General features: G+C 41.1%; 1 protein-coding gene across 1 annotated transcript in view; it reads left to right on the forward strand.

Moving 5' to 3' along the window:
* Positions 1-4512: 4512 nt before the first annotated feature.
* SMCO2 (single-pass membrane protein with coiled-coil domains 2) overlaps positions 4513-22512 on the forward strand; it is a 32540-nt gene continuing 14540 nt past the window's right edge. Inside the window, exons 1-3 of the mRNA XM_023738102.1 lie at positions 4513-4616; positions 13472-13615; positions 14919-15018. Of these exons, the coding sequence (XP_023593870.1) occupies positions 4513-4616; positions 13472-13615; positions 14919-15018 (348 nt within the window). The remainder of the gene's footprint in view (positions 4617-13471; positions 13616-14918; positions 15019-22512) is intronic.

The raw sequence follows: 22512 nt of genomic DNA on the forward strand, positions 1-22512 counted from the left end.
GGCCAATGACTGAGCAAGGCAGTGGTACTAGGGCCTGACCATTTCTGCTCAACACAGGTCTCCCCTATCTGGCAATCTTCGCTTCAGAGCTTCCTGTTGGCTGGCTGTTGGTTAGCTTCCTGTTGTCAGGTCTGCATCACAGGCTGATGGCTCTCAGTGCTCAACCCAATTTCTTTTCCTTTTGCTTTCATAGGCCTTACTCACTCCCTAATAATCCTTTTGTGCTCCGAACTCTGTCTCAGCATCTACTTCCTAGAGAATCTGAGACAGATTGCAACAATCTCTTAACATTATCCATCTATCTATCCATCCATCCATCCCATGCATCCATCTACCCACCCATCCATCTATCTGTCATCATTTGTATTTCATTATGTACCAGTCACTGTTCATATATTGAATGCCATTTTAAAAATTGGCATTAGGATAGTCAAGCAAAAGATGGAAGGACCTCAGCCTCAGAGGTCTCTTCCAGGAACAAGAAAGAACAAAAATTGTGCAGGTTCCTGTCCTAGAGGGGCTGTGGTACCAGGCATATTTCTGATATAGGGTCAGAATTGCTGCACAAGGCAGGCCCTAAGTCTCAGAAATAGGGGCATATCCAAGCAATAGAGATGAGCAAAGGAATAGAGTAAGAAACATGGTACGTTCAGGAATAATAACTGATACGGTATTCACTTTTTAAGGTGTGGTCATCTAACCAGGCATACATCCACCCAATTTTTATTATCTCCAAGGTCTCTAATCACAAGGTCATGCGAGGCCTTTACAAATGTCTTGTTGAAATTTAGACATGTCCTGTCAAATACATTTCACTGATACATTAGAGAAGTAACTCTGTCATGCAAAAGGAAATAAAATTAATCTCATGGGACTTGTCTTGGAAAATCTACACCAGTACCCAGGAACCACTGCTTCCTTTTCTAATAGCTCAGAAACCATGTCTTCCTTTCTAGAACCTTGGCTGAAATTGATATGTTCCTATGGTGGCACAATGGTTTAGCACTCAGCTGCTAACAGAAAGGTCAGCATCTTGAACCCACCAGCAGCTCTGCAGGAGAAAAGATCTAGCAATCTGCTCCCATAAGGATTTCAGCCTTGGAAACCCTACGGGGCAGTTCCACTCTGCCTGATAGGGTTGCTATGAGTGGGTAATCGACTCGACGGCATCCAACAATGACATGTAAAGAAAAACACAGATATGAATATAAATATGCATGTACATAAATGTGTTTTCCACCACTGCCTTCTCTTTTGTTTAGTTGGTTAATATACTAACTGAATTATAAGTGAATAAAAAGACAATAAAGTTTTTTAGAAAAAACTCTCTCTCCATCAAATTCTATTTTAAGTTCGAAGTCCTTAGGTTGGCATTTAAGACAGTTCTCCTTCTCCGGAAAACTTTCTTCCCTAGTGTTCATTTATCTGAATCACATTTCATTCAAGTTCCACCTACTCTGTGAAACTCTTAAAAAGTATTAGAAGGCCTGCCCTATTCCATGTAGGCATCCTTTCAATAATCTCTGTTCTCTACAGTCCTGCAGCACTTATCACATATGCTGCTCATTTGCCATTCCACATATGCTAACTACTTATCTTTTTCTGAACTTCACTGCAGACTATCTTGGACATCTTCTTATTCCCTGCCTTACTTAGCACAGTGTCCTAGATTCAATAAACAACTGATAAATATTTGATAATAGAGATGAGGATGCTGTTACTAGTATGTAAGGGTATTTGATTGTTGTTTTGTTACTAAATATATGTGAATCTGTAGGCATATGTCCTCTAATCTTCCGCATTCTATGTGCTATCTAACAATTTCTAGAGTTCCAACTCTGCCATCATTGCTCTTGCTTAGAGTCTAATGGAGGATTTCAGCTTCCAGGACCTTTCCTTAACATTACAGGAATGCAACACAGTTTTCCTCCCCACTTCTCTTAGGGTTGCCATGAGTCGGAATCCACTTGACGGCAGTGGGTTTTTGTTTTCTTCTTACTCTCTTTCTTCCTTTCTTTCAACTCAATTTTCTTAAAAGCAGTGACTTTATCATTTTACTAAAGGGCTACAAGCTAGGGACTTCCCAGATGGAGAATGAATAATGTTCTCCTTAGCCTGGTGGTCACGCTCTTCCACCACCGGCGATACTAGTATTCTGTTACTCCCAGCTGCCAGTTCTCTTTGTTAGTTCCTACTCTGATTCAAGCACTGTACTAGGTGCTTTATACACAATTACTTTACTTCATACTCACAATAAGCCTGCAAGGTGGATAATATATCCTCACTTTTGTTGATGGGAAAAGAGAAGCTCATCGACCTTAAGTAACTTGCAGGTTATCTCTCAGTCCTGGCACAGTTTATTAACAGGCACAATCAAACCTGATTAGCCTAACTAACCACACTGGCTTCACAGCAATTCTTGAGAGTGAATTAAAATACTAATAACCCCTCCAAGGAAAAATGCTCATTCAAAGGTTCAGATTCCCTATTCCCTTGAGAGTACAAACAAACACCTTCTTACTCCTCTCTAGTTTTGATTCCTGAAACCTCTGGACCCTCGGTGCAGCTTTTGGCTAACATATTCAGGGCTTAGGTTTTTCACAGGGATCCAAGTTCCTTCTTAACACTAAGTGCCACATCTCAGGACCTGCTGGGCTGAGAGTGTCCTCGTGACTTGTGGGTAGAACAGGATAGATAAGAACAAGCTGACACCGCAGTCTGAACTGCCTGCTGGGGTGGGGCAAAAGCTGAGGGATTGGACCCAACTGCAGTCTCGGGAGGAAGTCTGTTTTTGCAGCACAGAGAGAAGATGACTCTGGATGAAGCAGAGGTGGTTCTGGCAGGCAGGCAAGGTGGCGAAATCAAGACGCAGCAATGGGTATGCCCTGTGATTGTGGTGCTGCTGCTTACAAGTGTTTTCTGTGTGCTTGGAATTTCACTTACATTATCAACAATCCTTAAAAAGGATTTCTCATGGAATCCAGACTTTTGGAGCCATAGAAGCTGGATCAAGCCCCAAAACTCTTGCCCTGAGATAATCTTTAAAACTTAAACCAAAGATATCCTCTGAAGTCTTCTTCAAACCAAACAATACTTTAGCTTAATTAGTAAAGAGTGTTTGCCTTGAGGTAAGACAGTACACAATACTGGGGAAGCCAGCACAACTTGTCCAAGGCAAGGTCATGGAAGCTCCATAGACACGTCCAGACTCCCTGAGAGACCAAATTACTGGGTTGAAGGCCCTGGGGACCACGGTCTTGGGAAACATCTAGCTCAATTGGCATAATATAGTTAATAAAGAAAATATTCTACATCCTACTTTGGCGAGCAGTGTCTGGGGTCTTAAAAGCTTGTGAACGGCCATCTGAGATACTCCACTGGTCTCACCCCGTCTGGAGCAAGGGAGAATGAAGAAAACCAAAGACACAAGGGAAAAATTAGTCCAAAGGACTAATGGACCCGAACTACCACAGCCTCCACCGGATTGAGTCCAGCACAACTAGATGGTACCACCACTGACTGCTCTGACTGGGATCACAATAGAAGGTCCCAGACAGAGCTGGAGAAAAATGTAGAGCAAAATTGTAAGTCACAAAAAAAGACCAGACTTACTGGCCTGACAGAGACTGAAGAAACCCTGTGAGTATGGCCCCTGGACACTCTTTTAGCTCAGTAATGAAGTCACTCCTGAGGTTCACCCTTCAGCCAAAGATTAGACAGGCCCATAAAACAAAACAAGACTAAGGGGCACACCAGCCCAGGGGCAAGGACTAGAAGGCAGGAGGGGACAGGAAAGCTGGTAATACGGAACCCAAGGTCAGGAAAGGGAGAGTGTTGACATGTGGTGGGGTTAGTAACCAATGTCACAGAACAATATGTGTACTAATTGTTTAATAAGAAGCTAGTTTGTTCTGTAAACCTTCATTTAAACTACAGTAAGAAAAAAAAAGAATATCTGCCTTGAGCATTGTACTCTTTTAAAGAGCTATCTATATGGGATCAAACTGACAACAGTAACTTAGGAAGATTAAGGAGCAGTGAGTTTATGTTAATGAGGAAGGAACAATACAGAGAAGGAGGGTGAGAAAGGTTGCACAACTTGAATGTAATCACTGTCACTGAATTGTACATGGAGAAATTGTTGTATTGGTGTATGTTCTGCTGTGTATATTTTCAACAGCAAGAAAATAAAGTGCTAATGAAAAAAATGTAAATACTAAAATAAAAATGATTAAACATAAAAAAAAAAAGGATCTCCCAAAGTGTGGTTCATGAAACACAAGTGCTTTGAGCACAGAAGTATAAGAGTACAGTTCCCAAACCACTGCCCGCAAGAAATTAGATTATTAGATGCTCTAAAAATAGAAAAAAAACTAAACAAAAAAACAGCCTTGCAATCAAGAGGCCATATTATAAGCAGTTAAGATGTGAGTATGTGATGAGCAATAGAGATGGCAACTACAGTCTCTGAAAATTTTGAAAATTTTTCGTTAAGAGGAGGAGAGAGGTAAGATGGCAGCCCAAGTACACAGTGAGGATTCTTTTTCTAAGAGAGGGGAAACAGGAGCAGGTTTGCAAAGAGGCGAAGTGACCATGCAGAGACAGAGCCTGAAGATGTAAGAAATACATTTATATGCTGTTCTTTAAAGAAATTATGGGCGTCTAGTGAAATATCAGAAGGGGTACTCAAAAAGAGTTTTTGAAATTGCAAAGAGAGTTGGTAATTAATGAAATATGGTCCCCAAGAATGACGAAAAAAACCCAAGAAGTCGATTCCAACTCATGGCGACCCTGTGTGTGTCAGAGGAGAACTCTGCTCTTGTACGGTTTTCAATGGCTGATTTTTCAGAAGTAGATCTCCAGGCCTTTCTTCCGAGGTGCCTCTGGGTGGACTTGAACCTCCAGTCTTTCAGTTAGCAGTTGAGCACAGTAACCATTTGCAACATCCAAGGGCTCCGTCAAGAATGAACAAGGGACTTAATGAAGGGGGCCCTGGGAAAGAGAACAGAGAAGTTCTTTCTCTGAGATAGAAGACGAGTGGGAGAGGATGAGTGGAAAGGCAAGGACATTTGAATGCGGAGGAGGCTACCCAAAGGAGTTGCTTGGCAGGGGTGAGAAGGAGAGATGAAGGGTCACATCAGATAGCCTTGATCAGTGCGGCAACTCGGGAAGTGAGGTCACTGCTCATGTCGGGTGGGGGCAGCGTTTGGGGGTGAGGGCAGAGTGGGAAAGGAACTTGACAAAGATGGAAAACAGCTGTTGTGGCCAATGTATCTGGGAGTCAATAAGAGATGCATGGAAATTCTGCTGAGTGCCAGTGAGACTCCAACATGAAGAGTGGCCGTATACAGTGGTGCTCTAAGGGCATGCTCCCTGACGCCAGACTAATCAAGTTTGAATTCCAGATCCATTCCTTACTGTCTCTTAGGAGGTAACAATTAAATAAGGTGATAGATGTAAAGCACTTGGAAGAGGGTCTGGCACATTAATAAGCACTCAATAAGTGTTAGTTTTTAAATTGTCTTGGAATGAGTCATAAAAACTCTGTGATTTATTTATGATTTTTAAAAAATTTTATTGTGCTTTAGATGAAAGTTTACAGTGCAAATTAGTTTCTCATTCAAAAATTTATACACAAACTGTTTTGTGACATTGGTTGCAATCCCTGCAATGTTTCGGCAGTCTCCCCCTTTCCACCTCGGGTTCCCCGTGTCCATTTGTCCAGTTTTCCTATCCCTTCCTGTCTTCTTGTCTTTGCTTTTGGGCAGATGTTACCCATTTGGCCTTGTATATTTGATTGAACTAAGAAGTATGTTCCTCACGTGTGTTATTGTTGTTTTGTAAGCCTGTCCAATCTTTGGCTGAAAGGTGGACTTCAGGAGTGGCTTCAGTTCTGAGTTAGCAGGGTGTGGGAGGCCATATTCTCGGGGGTTCCTCCAGACTCTGTCAGACCACTAAGTCTGTTTTTGTTTTTTTTGTGAATTTGAATTTTGTTCTACATTTTTTCCTGCTCTGTCTGGAACCCTCTATTGTGATCCCTGCCAGAGCGGTTGGTGGTGGTAGCCAGGCACCATCTACTTCTGGGCTCAGGCTGGTGGAGGCTGTGGTTCGTGTGGTCCTTTAGTCCTTTGAGCTAATATTTTCCTTGTGTCTTTGGTTTTCTTCATTCTTTGCTCTGAACAGAATGGGACCAATGGATGTATCTTAGATGGCCCCTTGCAAGCTTTTAAGACCCCAGACGGTATTCACCAAAGTAGGATGTAGAACATTTTCTTTATGAACTGTGTTATGCCCATTGACCTAGAAGCCCCCCAAGACCAGTAATTTTTCTTAATGAAACATACGGCCACCTGGGACAATCAAAGGTAGGAGCATAGTCATTAAATGAGGTGGGGACTCAAGGACTGAAGACTGGTTCAGAGGTCGTTGTGAGGGCAGAAGGTGACAGTCTGGGTGCCCAACTAGGTTGTTGTTGTTAGTTGCCATTGAGTTGGCTCTGACTCATGGCAACCTTATGTATCACAGAACAAAAAGTTGCTCGGTCCTGTGCCATCTTCATGATCCTTGCTGTGTTTGACTATATTGTTGCGGCTACTATGTAGTGCCTTCCAACCTAGGGAGCTCATCTTCTAGCACTATATGGGACAATATTCTGTTGTGATCCATAGAGTTTCATTGACTAATTTCTGAAAGTAGATCACCAGGTCTTTCTTCCTAGTCTGTGTTAGTCTTGAAGCTCTGCTGAAACCTGTCCACCATGGGTGACCCTATTGGTATTTGAAATACCTGTGGCAAAGCTTCTAGCATCACAGCAACACTCAAGTCACCATAGTATGACAAACAGAGAGGAGTTCGCTGTACTAGGTAGAGATGTAATAAAGCCCAAAGGGAGAAATGTGAGACATCTGAACTTGAGCTCTGAGTTAAGGAAGAGCTCAGGGTGATGACAAGACCTAAAATGTTGCCATAAAAATCATGACTACCATATATGTATTTATTCATTCTATTCCTTTGACAGGAAACCTTGGTGGCATAGTGGTTAGGTGCTACGGCTGCTAACCAAAAGGTCGGCAGTTCGAATCTACCAGGTGCTCCTTGGAAACTCTATGGGGCAGTTCTTCTCTGTCCTATAGGGTCGCTGTCATGGATTGAATTGTGTCCCCCAAAAATATCTGTCAAGTTGGCTGGGTCATGCTTCCCAGTATTGTATAATTGTGTACCATTTTGTAATCTGAGGTGATTTCCTTATGTGTTGTAAATTCAGTCAATATGATCTAATAAGATGGATTAGCAGCAGTTATACTGATGAGGTATACAAGACTGGATAGTGTCTTAAGCCAGTCTCTTTTGAGATATAAAAGAGAGACGTGAGCAGAGACACATGGGAACTTCATAACACCAAGAAAGCAGTGCCGGGAGCAGAGCACATCCTTTGGACCTGAGGTTCTTGCGCTGAGATGCTCCCAGACCAAGGGAAGACCGATGCATCGCATGGACCTTCCTCTAGAGCCGACAGAGAGAGAAAGCCTTCCCCTGGAGCTGATGCCTTGAATTTGGACTTGTAGCCTACTAGACTGTAAGAGAATAAATTTCTGTTTGTTAAAGCCATCCACTTGTGGTATTTCTGTTAGAGCAGTACTAGATGACTAAGACAGTCTCTATGAGTCGGAATCGACTTGATGGCAACGGGTGTGTTTTCTTGGTATTCCCTTGACAAACATTTTTTGAGCACCTACTAGATGCCAGCCACTGTTCTAGTGCTGGGGCTATAGCTCCTTGTGGAGTGTAAATTCTAGTCTGAGCACTAGCAGTGCGTTCAGCTTTACCATAAACTCTTTCCTCACATTATTGCCTGAATATTATCAACAAATCAATTAGGTTAGTATTACCAAACCCATTTTCAGACAAAGAAATTAAATTTTGACCCAAATCAAACAGCTAGTAAATGACAAAACCAGGTTTTATCAAACACTGATCTGATTCTAAAGTTCATACTTAAAAAAAAAAAAATTGTATATTTCATCTCCATGCTGCTGAACGATTTTGGAAATGTGGAGAGGAAAGCCTTAAGAGTTGAGAGGCTTCAGACTTACGAGGTCAGAATGCTAGGCCATTCTCATGAGTGCTGAGTTCTCCAAGAGCAGTGGGAGAAGTACAGAGGGAAAATGTGGCACCGACACTGAGGTCCTGCAGGGAGGTGAAAGTGTTCTGGAGGGTGGGAAGAGGCCGTGTGGATTTCAAAGCAGAAAAGGTGACAGAGCCGTACAGTAGGACTAGCACCGGTTTGCAGGAAGATAAATTGCTGCCTTGTTCCACTGAGTGGGGAAGGAGGCGGGTAGGGGAAGTCACAGCTTCCATTGCAGAAGGTCTTTGGGCTTCTGTCCCTCTGTGAAGCTATCTAGAGAAAGTCAGATGTTTTGGTTCAGTCTAGGAGATGAACGGAGCAGGCATGGCTGAAAAAGCTGAGGTTGGAAGAACATCTGAGAACATCTACCATGGAAGAGCATCTACCATTTCAGAGACTAGTAGATCGCTGGGCAGAGGACTGGTGCAGGAGATGGATTTGGTTTCCAAAAAGAAGTTGGCAAGAGAAGCATGAAAGCTTGGAGGCAGGCTGGAGGTGCACATTAGAAGAAAGGCAGAAAAGCACTGCTGCCTGGAATCTTGTGAGAGGGGGTTGAAGGACCACCTGTGCCGTGTTCCAAGTGGAATGCCAGAGAGGGAAAGTCTAACTGCAAATTTTCCTGCCTAGATGTGTGCCACACATGAATGGACTCTTCTCTGGCTTGAGTGCTGAGGAAAGGGAGCTGTGGCATCACTAGAACTTTCCGGGGAAACTTGCATGTTCTGAGGGTAACCCCAATGAATTCAGAGGTATTTATGATTGTCAAATTGAGAAGAGCAAGAATACAATCAGGTATGTACTTCCAGACCCTATCATTTCATTATGACATTGCCAGGAGCCTATCAAATCCCTGATAATTGGAGTTGTGCTTTATTTTTGAGATCCCAAACTGTCCAACTAAAACCAAAACCAAACTTGTTGCTGTCGAGTCAATTCTGACTCATAGGATCCCTACAGGACAGAACAGAACTGCCCCATAGGGTTTCCAACGAGCGGCTGGTGGATTTCAACTGCTGACCTTTTGATTAGCAGCTGTAGCTCTGAACCACTGCACCACCAGGGCTCCAATTGTCCAGCTAGCAGGTACTAAAGAGGGTCATCTGGGTAGTCTGGACTGGAGAAAATTCCTCAGCTGTCTTCATCAGCTGTCTTTTTAAATAGTTGCTCTTTTCCCTTTGACTAAAACTTTATGCTTCTTTCAGTTTGTAATTTTAAAGAGTTTTATGGAGGGGGAGAGGAGGACGAATTCTTTCCAGTTGTACCAAAACAGTCCAAAAGGCCAATGGCGTAAACATATAGAAGTAAAGAGATAGGGTATAGGGAGTTTGAAGAAAGAGTGCCTCTATTTTAGAAGGTCTAGAATACCGGTACTTGCAAACTTCAACATGTACACAAATTGCCTGGATCTTGTTAAAATGCAGAAGCTGATTCAGTGAGTCTTGGGAGGTGGGGGAGGGAGGGGGCTGAGATTCTGCATATCCTGTAAGCCCCCCAGGTGATGCTACTGGCCCGCAGACCACACTTTGTGTAGCGAGGACCTAGACTACCATAACGGGTCAAAAATTAGCTTCAAAAGATGGCTTATTTTTGAGGCAAGAAGCTAGTTAATCCATCCATTAAAACATATTGGCCATCAGTTTTGTGTATAATAGCAGGATGATTGCAAAAATTATGGGCAGAATTTGAAGATTTAAATTCTGACTCTACCATTCCCTAGCACTAAAACTTTGGGCAGATCATGGATCATATCTGAGTCTCAGTTTCTCTCTCTCTCTCTTTTTAAAAAGAATTTATTGTGCTTTAGGTGAAAGTTTACAGTGCAAATTAGTTTCACATTCAATAATTGATACGCAAATTGTTTTGTGACATTGGTTGCAGTCTGTGCAATGTGTCAGCACTCTTCCCCTTTCCACTCTGGGTTCCCGATGTCCATCCGTTGAGTTTTCCTGTTCCTTGCTGTCTTCTCATCCTACTTTTGGGCAAATATTGCCCTTTTGGTCTTGTATAGGTTCTCAGTTTCTTCATCCCAAAGCATAGGAGTAATATGACCTGCCTTTGTTGACTAACCAAGGGCGGTTGTGAGAATCAAATAAAATAACTTAGTGAAAGTGCTTTATAAATAGAAAGTGCTTTATAAAGTGCTATATACATATAAGGCTTTATTATTAGTATTATTTCTACTGCTAGTGTGTTGCTTAAGGCTAAAGAAACTTTACTAGTTGCTTCCATTTCCATTGCTTTTATTTTAATAGATAGATAGAAACATGAGATTATCAAGTGTGTGTAACACAGTATTAAACACAAATAAACATTATTTTCTTTACTCCTCACAACTCTAGTAATATCAGTAGTACTAATGTTAGCCCCATTGTACAGATGCTAAAACTAAAACTGAGGCCCAGAGCAGTTAAGCTTTTGCCCAGCTCTTAAGTGTTGATGCTAGGATATGAACTCAGCTAGGCACTCTAAATTGCAAGCCCTTATTCACTATGATCAATTGACTCTTTGAAGCAAACACCCATCGTCAGAGAAGAAGGTGATGGTCTAGGACAGGGGTCAGCAAACATTTGCCATAAAGGTCAAGATAGTAAATATTTTAAGCTTTGCCAGCCAAATGGTCTCTGTCACAACCACTCAACTTGGCTGTTGTAGCGTGAAAGCAGTTAGACAATGCATAAAGAAATGGGCGTGGTGGTATTCCAATAAAAGTTTATTTACAGAAACAGGTGGTAGACTAGATTAGGCCAGCAGGTCATAGTTGGCTGACCGCTCGTCTAGAAAATTATGAGTTGTCCAGTGTGGTAGTCATTAACCACTATATTGAAATTAAGATTAAATTAAAAAATTAATTTTTCAGGTGTACTAGCCACGTTTCAAGTGCTCAGTAGCCACGTGTAGCTAGTGGCTACTGTATTCGACATTGCAGATAACGTTTGCATCATCTCAGAAAGTTCTGTTGGAGATTCCTGGTCCAGATTATCTTTGGTTGAGGGGTGGGTGGGAAGGTGTCCCTTATGAACAGCTGTGAAGATGTGGGCAGTCTGAGTCCTGGTTCTGCTAGTTAACCAGCCATAAAACTCTAACAAGTAAATCACACCATCTCTCAGAGCCTCAGTAAAATGGGAATCATGCCTTTCTCACAGTGTTATTGTGGGACTGAATGAGAAAATATGTGAAAAGCACTTTGTAATCTGTTAGACGCTGTACAAATATGAGCCAACATTAGGATTCTAATCGTTATTTGAAAATATGGGAAAATGTATAGAGCCAGGACTGTGTAGGTTCCTGAATTGAGAGAATCAGGTTTTCTTTTAAATCAATCTTGGACGTCAGGGAGTGATCAAAATAGGAAATTGTAATATTTGTACAGTATTCTCTATGGGAAAGAGACACCAAACCAGGCAGATCTCAGTAGCCATTCATCTTTCAGAGCTTGGAATCGAGTTGGTAAGGCTTAACACCTTCAGGAAACAGATGAAACTGCCTGGACAGGAGCTTTGGTGAAATTGGGCAGGGCCCAGTGTCCTTCCTGAGAGAGATCAAAGGTTTATTCTTCTTTGTCACATTAAAAGTTAAAGAGGATGGAGCTCTCTCACATCAAAGGTTTTTAGCCTTTTGCGGTTGTTTTTCCTTTACAGGGGCTCCTTTGCACCACTTCCTCTGTGGATCTCCTCACAGGTCAAGGACAAAGCTTATTTGCCCACAGAATGAGTGACCAGGCCCTTGGCTGCCCAAACAGTTCCAGTATCACTGTGAATTCCAGTACCTCCCTCCTCCGCAGTCCTTCCTCCCCTGTTCCTAATCCCGGCCATAAGTCACCCTTCCAGGAAAATCCCTGCTATCGCTTTCCTCCCCATTATTCCACAGTCCGCTCCACTGATGCCTGTCTCTCGGGTTCCTGGAGGTCTGGCTGCCCCCCAGTTCTAGGCCAATCTACTGCTATCACTCCTTTGAGTACATGGAGAAGCTTTCTTCTTTTTGGCCGAGGATAAATCCTTCTAACTTCAGCCAATAACTAGGACTTGTGAGGAGCCCTGGAGGTGCAGCAGTTAAGCGCCCAGCTACTTACTGAAAAATCAGTGGTCTGAACCCACCAGTCGCTTCCATGAAGATTACAGTCTTGGAAACCCTATGGGGCAGTTCTACCCTGTCATATATGGTCGCTATGGGTTGGAACTGACTCAATGGCAGCGGGTTTGGTTTGTGTTTAGTATCTATTCTTTCCTTATAATCTTCCTAAAGCCTGTCTCACCCCTCCTTACCTTCTTTCCTTTTCTTTTTGCCCTTATTTGTCTCACAAATTCACTGCTCTGCTCTTGAGCTAAGACATACTTATCAGGCTGGGAGCAGGGTCCTGTCTCACACACAGCTGGTGGCAATATATATCAACTGAACCTTTAGAAAAGTAATTTGGGAATATCTTTCTAAATCTTTAAAAATGTTTATACGTTTTGGGCCAGTAATACCACTTCTAGGGAGGTTTCCTAAGTAAATAATGAGGGATGTACTAAAAATTAATAAACAAAGATATCTAACACTGTATTGTTTATAATAGTGAAATACTGGAAATAACCTAATTGTCAACAATGGGGAAATATTTAAAATAAATATAAAATTTAGAAATGGAAAGGAATACAGCAAAATATTAAAAGTGGTTATGTCTGGATAGCTCTAGGGTTATCTCTGATTATCACTGGTTTTTATTTTCTTCTTTCTCCTTTTCTGTTGTTTACAATTTGCATATTATTATATAATCTGAAAGAGGTTATTACAATGAAGGCTCCCCCTTCCCCTAGTCTTGCTATTATGTATCCCTTTATAATATTCTGGAGTCTCTGGGTAGTGCAAATGGTTAAAGTGTTCGGCAGCTAACTGAAAGGTTGGAGGTTCAAGTCCAGCCAGAGGTGCCTCAGAAGAAAGGCCTGGCAATCTACTTCTGAAAAAGCAGCCATTGTAAACCCTATGGAGTACAGTTCTACTCTGACATACATGGAGTCATCATGAGTTGGAATCAACTTGACCACAATTGGTTGGTATGGTTTTAATTTTTTTTTTTTTAATGATATTCCCATTCAAGGGTTTGAAGCACACATTTACACGTTCAGATCACCCTCACATTAACCAGAGAAGTCCTTGGGGACAGCCACATGAGACTCTCCAGTATACATTTGAACAAAGAAACCTAAGAACTTGCTTTGGGGTCCCTTACATTGACTGCCAGTTTTGGAAGGGGAAAGGTTTGGAGAGGGGTTATTTCTCTGATAGAGAAGTAAAGCTGATTTGAGGATAGGGAATGTAGTCGCCAATCCTGCCGGGAAACTGCTCTAGTCATCATTGTCCCTGTAGTGCTGAAGATGTTGCTCTCACACTAACAAATCTAAATGACAAGAAGTCTCTGCAGATGAAGACAGTCTGGGATGAACGCCAACAACTGACCGAGAATGACAGCTTTCTCCAAAACACCAACGCAGCTGAAGGTGCAATGCTGAAGTAAGTCGGGGCTGAGCTCACAGGAGCAGCCTCTCCAGTGCTGTCCGGAGACTTTCCTCGGGGCAGAGGGATGCAAATGATGAGATTTCCAATTTCAGGGTCTGAGCTGACATTCTCTCTACAATTCATCTGATTTTGATCTCATGAATATTTATTGTTGCCCAGCTCTGTGTTAGGCCCCATGAGACACCAAAGGATCCTAATCTCAATTTGGGAAAATACTTTGATTATTTCATGGCTTCATTATCTTCACCTGCTAAAGATATAAACCATTTAAAATACTTTCTGGAGTAGAGAGAATACAAATACTTATATAAATTCATAGAAAACCAAACCCGTTGCCATCGAGTCGATTCTGACTCATAGTGACCCTACAGGACAGAGTAACACTGCCCAATAAGGTTTCCAAGGAGTGGCTGATGGATTCGAACTGCCTACCTGTTTTTGGTTAGCAGCCGAGCTCTTAACCACTGCACCACCAGGGCTCCATAAGTACATATACAAATTTGTTAATACATGATAAAAGTATATACCAATATAGACCAATCATTAATAGCCTTTCAGAAAGGACAACCTTTATATATATATATATATATATATGGTGGTGCAAATGATGAAGCGCTCAACTATAAGCTGAAAAGTTGGTGATTAGAACCCACCTAGAGGCTCCTTGAAAGACAGGCCCAGCAATCTGCTTCTGAAAGGTCACAGCCTTGAAAACCCTATGGAGTAGTTCTAGTGTGCACACGTGGAGTCGTCATTAGTCAGAATCGACTCAACAACAACAATAACGTACTAATTCATACGTAGAATCTCTGTGGAAGATTGAAGAAGAAACTAGAAAGCATTATCTCGGGTCGGGGAACTGATGGGGACTAGAGATCAAGACGGTATCATAACGTTATAGACTTACTCCTCTCTGCACACTCTTTTGAACCATATGATGTTTTTTTAACTCTACCTTTTAAAATAGAGTATGCATTTATTCATTTATTTACCTATTTATTTTGCACACGCATTTACACATACATATATACACAGCTGCAATGACTTTGGAATTCCACTGTGAAATCATTCATTGATCCAGTTAACAAATATTTACCTAGCCCCTCTACTCCTATTTGTGCAATCAATGCAGGAGGCTAGGCACTATTCATACAGAATGAAATCAATACAAGGATAGCAGGTGCTCTTTGGGGCCAGGAAAGATCCCACTGTTCTCCCTTTAGAAAGGTTTAGAGCAGGCCTAAGCTCTGGGCCTAAGGCATAATAACAGCATTTGTTTGGATTGTGTGGCTTGCAGTTTGCAGAGCAAAATTACCAAAATGGACTACATCTTGGACCGATCAGACGATGAGGACAACATTTTCTCTGAAAACCCTCAAAATGACTTCCTTCACCAGGTGGAGACTAAAAAATGGGTAAGGGAGAGACTTAAATGTCACAGTGAGTAAAAAGAGGAAGTTCCCATCTCATATCTCAATGCAATAAGAATATGTCTGAGGGTTTCCTTGTGATAGGTGCTAGACATTCAGGGCTGGAAACCAGGAGGGGGGCAGGGGATAGTGTTATCTGGACTGGGGGCTGCTGTTCCCACATGAGGGACTTATTTGCCTTCTCATGCAAAAAAAAAAAAAAAGTGCATTATATGTTATTTTATTCGTTGGGATTTATGAAATAACGGACATGTTGCATTTTAGAGCAAATCACTGTATGCAAAATGATCCCGTGCTCACAGATTATCTTCCAAAAAAATGTATCAGAGAGATCTGTTTACTCTTAATTGTCTGAATCTCTCTGTCTTTGAACTTTGGTCACCTGGCTGACATGGAGTTGTCCTGCAAAGAGCTGAGGTTGTCCTGGAAAGAGGTTATGCTTTCACCACCATTTGTAAAACATAGACATGGCCAAAACCTGTTTTTTTCGATATGCAAGTCCATCCGTAGGTTCTATAGAGTGTTGGCTAAAGAGGCAGATGGTTTACACCAGTCAGAAAAACCTAAGGGAAGGATGAAGAGGTGAACTTCCTACTCGCAGGCTCATGCAGCCCCCTCCCCAAAGAAGCTCATTGTCTCTTTCTCTTTTGAATACATTTTGGATTTGGGGATGGCTAACTCTGCAAACCCATAGAAGGAAAAAGTCCCAAAAGAATATCCCAACTGGGAATTTACCTTCAAGGACTCTGTAGTAAGTCACCAAAAAGAAATAGAAGGAGTGAGGGGATGGAGTTAGAGGTATAACAAAAGGAACAAAAAGTGGACATAATGAGACAGAGCACAAGCCCGTGCAAGAGCACTTTTATGGGAGAAAAAAAGAATAACAGAAACTGAGGAAGGGAGTCTAAGGATACAGTTTTTAGAAAATCTGAAGATGGGGAAAGAAAATAGGGAAATTGAGGTGTGAGGGTTATGATGTTAGGGAACACGTGAATTGAGAGTATTACTTCATAAATAATATCACTTGATGCTCTGAAGGGACAACCTGCCCCTGGACTCCAGGCAAGAGCTGCTTCTATTAGACCAGCTTGGCCGCCACAATCACCTGCAATCACCGTTCAAAGTGCCCAGGTGAATCCTGTTAGCCAGTGACCTGTGATACCATCTCTCATTGACCCAGGACACAATAACTCTAATTAGATAATAAAATGACTCATTCTATAAGAATTTAGCAATTAATCCATATCTTCAAGGTATAAGTCATTATAGACGATTTTTTATAAATCCCACATGTGGGCATATGATTTAACTAAAGGTTTTCTAAAGTTTATAATTGTGTTACCGTATATCAATTTTTTTAATATTACTTTGGAGCCCTGGTGGCATACTGGTTAAGAGTTCAGCTGTTAGCCAAAAAGTCAGTGGTTCAAATCTACCAGTCACTCCTCGGAAACCCTATGGGGAAGTTCTACTCTGTCCTATAGGATCGCTATGAGTCAGAATTGACTTGATGGCAACAGGTTTGTTTGTTTTTTTTGGCTATATTTGCATATGTAAAAAATTCTACAATAATATAAAAATAAATTACGGGTAGTTACATAATTAGCAAATAATTATTAATTTGACTCTCTCCTAAAAAACAAAAAGGACAAATAGTTTCCCTACTTATATGACTTCTGAGGAAGAAACACTTTTTTTTAAAATTCTCTAAAAGCAAACCAGGAGGTCTCTGCTTTGCATAATTTTATGTTTGTCTTTTTTAAAAGAGAAGATCATGATATTTAAAGGGCAGGTTCAGAAAACAAACAGTTACTAAATTTTTTTAAAAAATCAACTGCTGGTTTATTTAACAAAATAGACTTTAGCCAGATTGCTAAAGCTGCCATATCAAACCATCAAAGTCCCCTCAAATATTTATAAATGCATATCTCGCTCTGATTTCATATTTTCTGATCACTGGCACTGCTGTATGCAGTGCCAATTTTGGATGTTGGGTGAGTGAATAGACTTTCCTATGTCCTGCTTTGTTTGCATCTGTAAAATCAGAATATATTTCCCTACTTCTGAAGTCTATTAGTGCTGAAACCATTTATTGGGCATCTACTATGCGCTAGGCACTGTATCATGCTGGGAATGCAGAGATCAAAAATATTTTTTCTCCTTAATGGGCTCATAGGCCTAGGAGTGACTCAGACAAGAAAATGGATACGTATGATAAAATGCATGCTAAAAGTAGCTGAGGTGCTAGGGAAGTACATGGGAGGGGCTGGTACAGGACAATGATTAAGATGATGATATCTGAGTCCTGAAGGATAAATTGGATAGAAGAAAAGCATTTCAGAAAAAAGGACCATGCAAAGACATAGAAGGCCAAAGATATATATATATATATATATTTTTTTTTTTTCCTACAAAGAGGAAGGGTGAAAGAAAAGAAAAGGCAGGCTGCCAGGATTGGCCCAGGGTCCCTAGGAGGCACAAACAGTTAAGCGATTGACTATTAGCTGAAAGGCTGGCGGTTTGAACCCACCCAGAGGCACCTTGGAAGACAGACCTGGAGATCTACTTCCAAAAGGTCACAGCCATGAAAACCCTATGGGAGTTCTACTGTGCAACGTATGGGGTCATCATGAGTTGGATCAACTCAACAATCATGCTAAAGAGTTGGCAGACCAGTTGGGATCAGACTAGAATCCAGGACAGCAATGGGAGTCAAGAATTGATAAGGACCCAAAATAAGGCACTGACTGGCAGCAGAGATGCCATGGGGATGGGGGAAAAGGACACAAATTTAAAAGGTAGATATTATTGGGCTAGAGTCACTGGGTGGTGCAAACAGTTAACACCTCGGCTAACCGAAATGTTGGCAGTTCAAGTCCACCTAGACGTGCCTTGGAAGAAAGGCCTGGTGATCTAACTTTTGAAAAATCAGCCGTTGAAAACTGTATGAAGCACAGTTCTGTTCTGACGCTCACGGTGTCACCATGAGTTCGAATCGACTCGATGGCCACTGTTTTTGTTTTTTCTTTTTAAATTGGGTTTGGATACCAAGTGGATAAGATATGGGTAAAGAAGAGAGAGAAAATGTCTTCCATGAAAACTGAAGGACCTCTTCCAGATTTCTCTCTGAAGCATCTGGATAGATGGAGAGACCATATGCAGGGATGAGGAACCTAGACAAGGAAGAAGCTGGGGTTAGTGGTAGAGGGGAAATGTGATGAATTTAAATTTTTAGTTGTTGAGTCTGAGGTGCCCTATAGGACATCCAAATGGAAACATGAGCTCTTCACAGCGTGGCACGTAAATGGAAAGTAAAGCCTCTAGGCTGTGTATTTCACACAAGTACTCTTTTAGTTTGCTATTACAAAATAAAACCATCACTCTTATTTTATGTGTTAAATACAGCAGAATTAAAAAAATCCTTTTCTTTGTACTTTCTCCCTGTCGATTCTTTTCTGGCATATTACCCATTGCAGTGAATTGATTCATGAAACAAGAAGTGTTACCATAAATTATTAGAGAAAGAGGGAACCCTACAGTTCACTTGTTGCAATTTTCTTATTACAGAGCAGGAAATTGAGCTTTAGGGTGGTTAGATGACTTGTTTAACATCCCCAGCAGTAGAAGAAGGCTTAGAAGTCAGGTCTTCTGATTCCCAATGCAAGGCTTTTTCTCTACATCACAGTGTTTCTGCCTCTTTCGAATCTCCCTGGCTAAAATTTGGTGGTACATACAGAAAGCAACTTTCTTTGGTGGTTACCAGGGATGGGAGGAGACGGAGGGGGAATCACTTTCTAGATAGTAGACGTGTTATTTTTGGTAATGGGAAAGGCAATGCCAAATGCGGGTGAAGTCTGCCCAACTTGACCAAGGCAAATGATAACACTAAGAAGTATACAAGAGTAAGGGATGTTTCTGGTAAATGCTGTAACATATAAAATTTTGCAACAACAGCAATAACAACCAAAAAATGTGTGTGTGGTTACATAGGTAGATATGTCTGTATATATGTGTATAGGAAGACATAAGTGAGTATATGCATGTGCATGTATAGGTGCATCTGTAGGCATATGTATGTATAAGTTTGTGTGCACTGCATATATATTCATATATTCATAAAGCACATAGAGGTCACAGTTATGGATACTTCCTAGACATAACCAAACACCTCGCAGGACTAGTTTACTGGGTTTGAAAGCTTAGGACCATAGTCTCATGGGATACCTCAGTCGATTGGCATAACATAGTTTATAAAGTTTATGTTCTACATCCTAGTTTGGTGGGTAGTGTCTGGGGGTCTTAACAGCTTGTGAGTGGCCATCTAAGCTACAGTTGTTGGTCTCTACTCATTTGGAGCAAAAGAGAAAAAGAAGGAAACCAAAGACTCAGAGAAGAAACTACTTTACAGGACTAATAGCCCACATGAACCACATCCTCATCTATCCTGAGACAGGAAGAACTAGATGGTGCGTGGCTACCACTACTGGCTGTACTGACCAGGGACACAATAGATGGTCCCAGATAGAATGAGAGAAAAAGGTAGAACAAAACTCAAATTCTTAAAAAATGCCGGGCTTACTGGACCAGTAGAGACTGTTGCCTAGAGACACCCTTTAAACTTGGAACTGAAACCACTCTCAGAGGTCACCTTTCAGCTAAATAACAGATTGACTCATAAAGTAAACAATATCACCAGTGAGAACTGAGCTCTTTTAAAAAATCCTCTATATGAGACCAAATGGTCAACATTTACCCTAAGGCAAAGATGAGAAGTTAAGGAGGTGGGGGTTGGGGGAGCAGGCAGGGAAGCTAGATTAATAGAATGGAACAACCAGAATGGAAATAATGAGAATGTCGACACACTGTGAAAAATCTAACCAATGTCACTAAACATGTATAGCAATTGTTAAATGGGAACTGAATTTGCTGTGCAAACTTCCACCAAAAACACAATAAAATATTATTAAAAAAAAAAAAGATTTGGTGGGAAGAAATTGAAATTGTGGATGTTTTTAATTTATGAAGAAGTAGCTAAGATATGGTCCCTGGGTGGCACAAAACATTAAGCGCTGGGCTACTAACCAAAAGGTTGGCAGTTCAAAACTACCCAGAGGTGCCTCAGATAAAAGGCCCGGTGATCTGCTTCTGAAAGGTCACAACCATGAAAACACTATAGACCAGTTCTACTCTGTAATACATGGGGTCTCCATGAGTTAGAATCCACTCAACAGCAACTGGCTTGGCTTTGTTCTTTAACTAAGATATAGTGAAATCATATAATACCTGGATAACCTGAGCCTTAGTTTTCTCATCTGTAAATGTGATAATAATTCTCACATCACTGGTGAGGTGCCACTGGGCTGTGCAGGTGCCAATGTTAACAGCTTTATATTTCTTTATCTGAACCAAGGCCTGAGTATTACAAAAAGAGCTATCTTAGGCTGGGTTTTCTAGAGGAACAAAACAAGCGAAGTATGTACATACATAAATATATATACAGAGATTTATCTCAAGGAAATGGCTCACAGAGTTGTGAAGGCTGCAAAGTCCCAAATCTGGAGGTCAACCATCAGGCTGGAGGCTTTTCCTGACTCACATGGTTGCATGGGCCAATGAACTCAAAATCAGCAGGTCAGGCGGAAGGCTGCTGCCTCATTTACCAAGAACCAGAGGTCAGAGAATGACAATGAAGACCAGACTTACTGGTCTGACAGAGACTGGAGAAACCCAAGAGTATGGCCCCCAGATACCCTTTTAACCCAGTACTGAAGTCACTCCTGAGGTTCACCCTTTAGCTGAAAATTAGACAAGCCCATAAAAAAAAACAAGACTAAATGGGCATACCAGCCCAGGGGCAAGGATGAGAAGGCCGGAGGGGATAGGACAGCTGGTAATGGGGAACCCAAGATCGAGAAGGAGAGAGCATTGACATGTCGTGGGGTTGGCAACCAACATCACAAAACAATATATGTATTAATTGTTTAATGAGAAACTAATTTGCTCTGTAAACCTTCATCTAAAGCACAATAAAAAATAAAATAATTAATTAAAAAAAAAAGAAGATGACAATGCAGAGGATGCAGAATCCAGAGAGAGCTTTGCCAGAACATCCATATATACTGCAAGCAGGCCACACCCCAGTGAAACTGATTAGCTTTCAACAGATTGGCTTTCAACTAACTGGCTGCTCACATCAGATCACAAAATGGAGAACTATTACATAATATCTGCCAAACCACTGAGAATCGTGGCCTAGCCAAGTTGCCACATAACTTTAACCATCACAAGAGCCGTGGTCTTTGAATCAGAAAACCTAGCTCAAGTTCAAGTCCATGCACTTACTAGCCATACCACCTTGGGCAAGCCACTAAATGTGAATAACCAAGAGGATCTCAATATCTGCTTTTATCCACTTAAATATGTCATGATAACTAAGAGAAATAATGCATATGGAAGCAATTTGTAAAGATTTATGTGAATGCTAGTCATCCCTACTGACTTGGCCAGTACTTTACACAGATATTTCAATAGAAGGCCGATCTCTTCCCCCTACTGCAACATTTTCTCCTTCCAGTTTAAAAATACTTCTGTGAAACTATTTGCTGAAACAAGAATTTCAGACCAAACTTCTTCAAAGGATAGAAGAAATATTTCACAATGTAGTTACTGGAGGAGAGAAGTGTTTATAGTTAAATTACAATCAATTGTGTGCACGCATAGAATTCAAATATCAGAAAATGCCTGGAATGCTTTTCTAGAACAAGGCAAAGAATAAAGAAACAAAGAAGTAAATTTGGTGGGCCAAACTGATGGAGTAGGTGTTTTTTCCCAAACTTTTTATTATGAAAAAGTTTAAATAAACAGAAGTCTCAAGTGAAGTGTACAATGATTGATCGCCCAATTGATATGTTCCCATATCTAACTTTAAAAAATTGTTAACATTTTGTCACATCTGCCTTATCTCTGTGTATAAAAGTACATGGATCTTTCTGAACCATTCGAAAATAGGCCAAACATAGCACAATACTTAATCCCTGTTTCCTTCAGCAAGTATTTCTAAAAATAAGGATTTTTTTCTACATAACCACAATATTGTTATCACATCTAGAAAAACTAGCAAGAATTCCATAATGTAATCTAGTATCCTCAATTCTTTCAATATTCTAATTTCCTCCATTGTCCCCCAAATGCCTTTTATAGTTGTATGTTTTTAAACCAGGATCCAAACAAGATCCATGCAATGCAATCAGTTGATATATCTCTTTAGACTCTCTTAATATAGAGCAGGACATCCACCTTCTTCTTTTCCATGACAACAATTTTTTTTTTTCCATGTCACACTAGTCGTCTTATTTGAGTGGAGTTTTAGGGTCTGTGTTGTTACTTGCCGTCGAGTGGGCTCTGACTCATGGCAACCTTACGTTGAATGAAACATTGCCTGGTCCTGCTCCATCTTCATGA

Source organism: Trichechus manatus, unplaced genomic scaffold, assembly GCF_000243295.1.
Source record: "Trichechus manatus latirostris isolate Lorelei unplaced genomic scaffold, TriManLat1.0 scaffold00112, whole genome shotgun sequence".
Taxonomy (NCBI): Eukaryota; Metazoa; Chordata; class Mammalia; order Sirenia; family Trichechidae; genus Trichechus; species Trichechus manatus.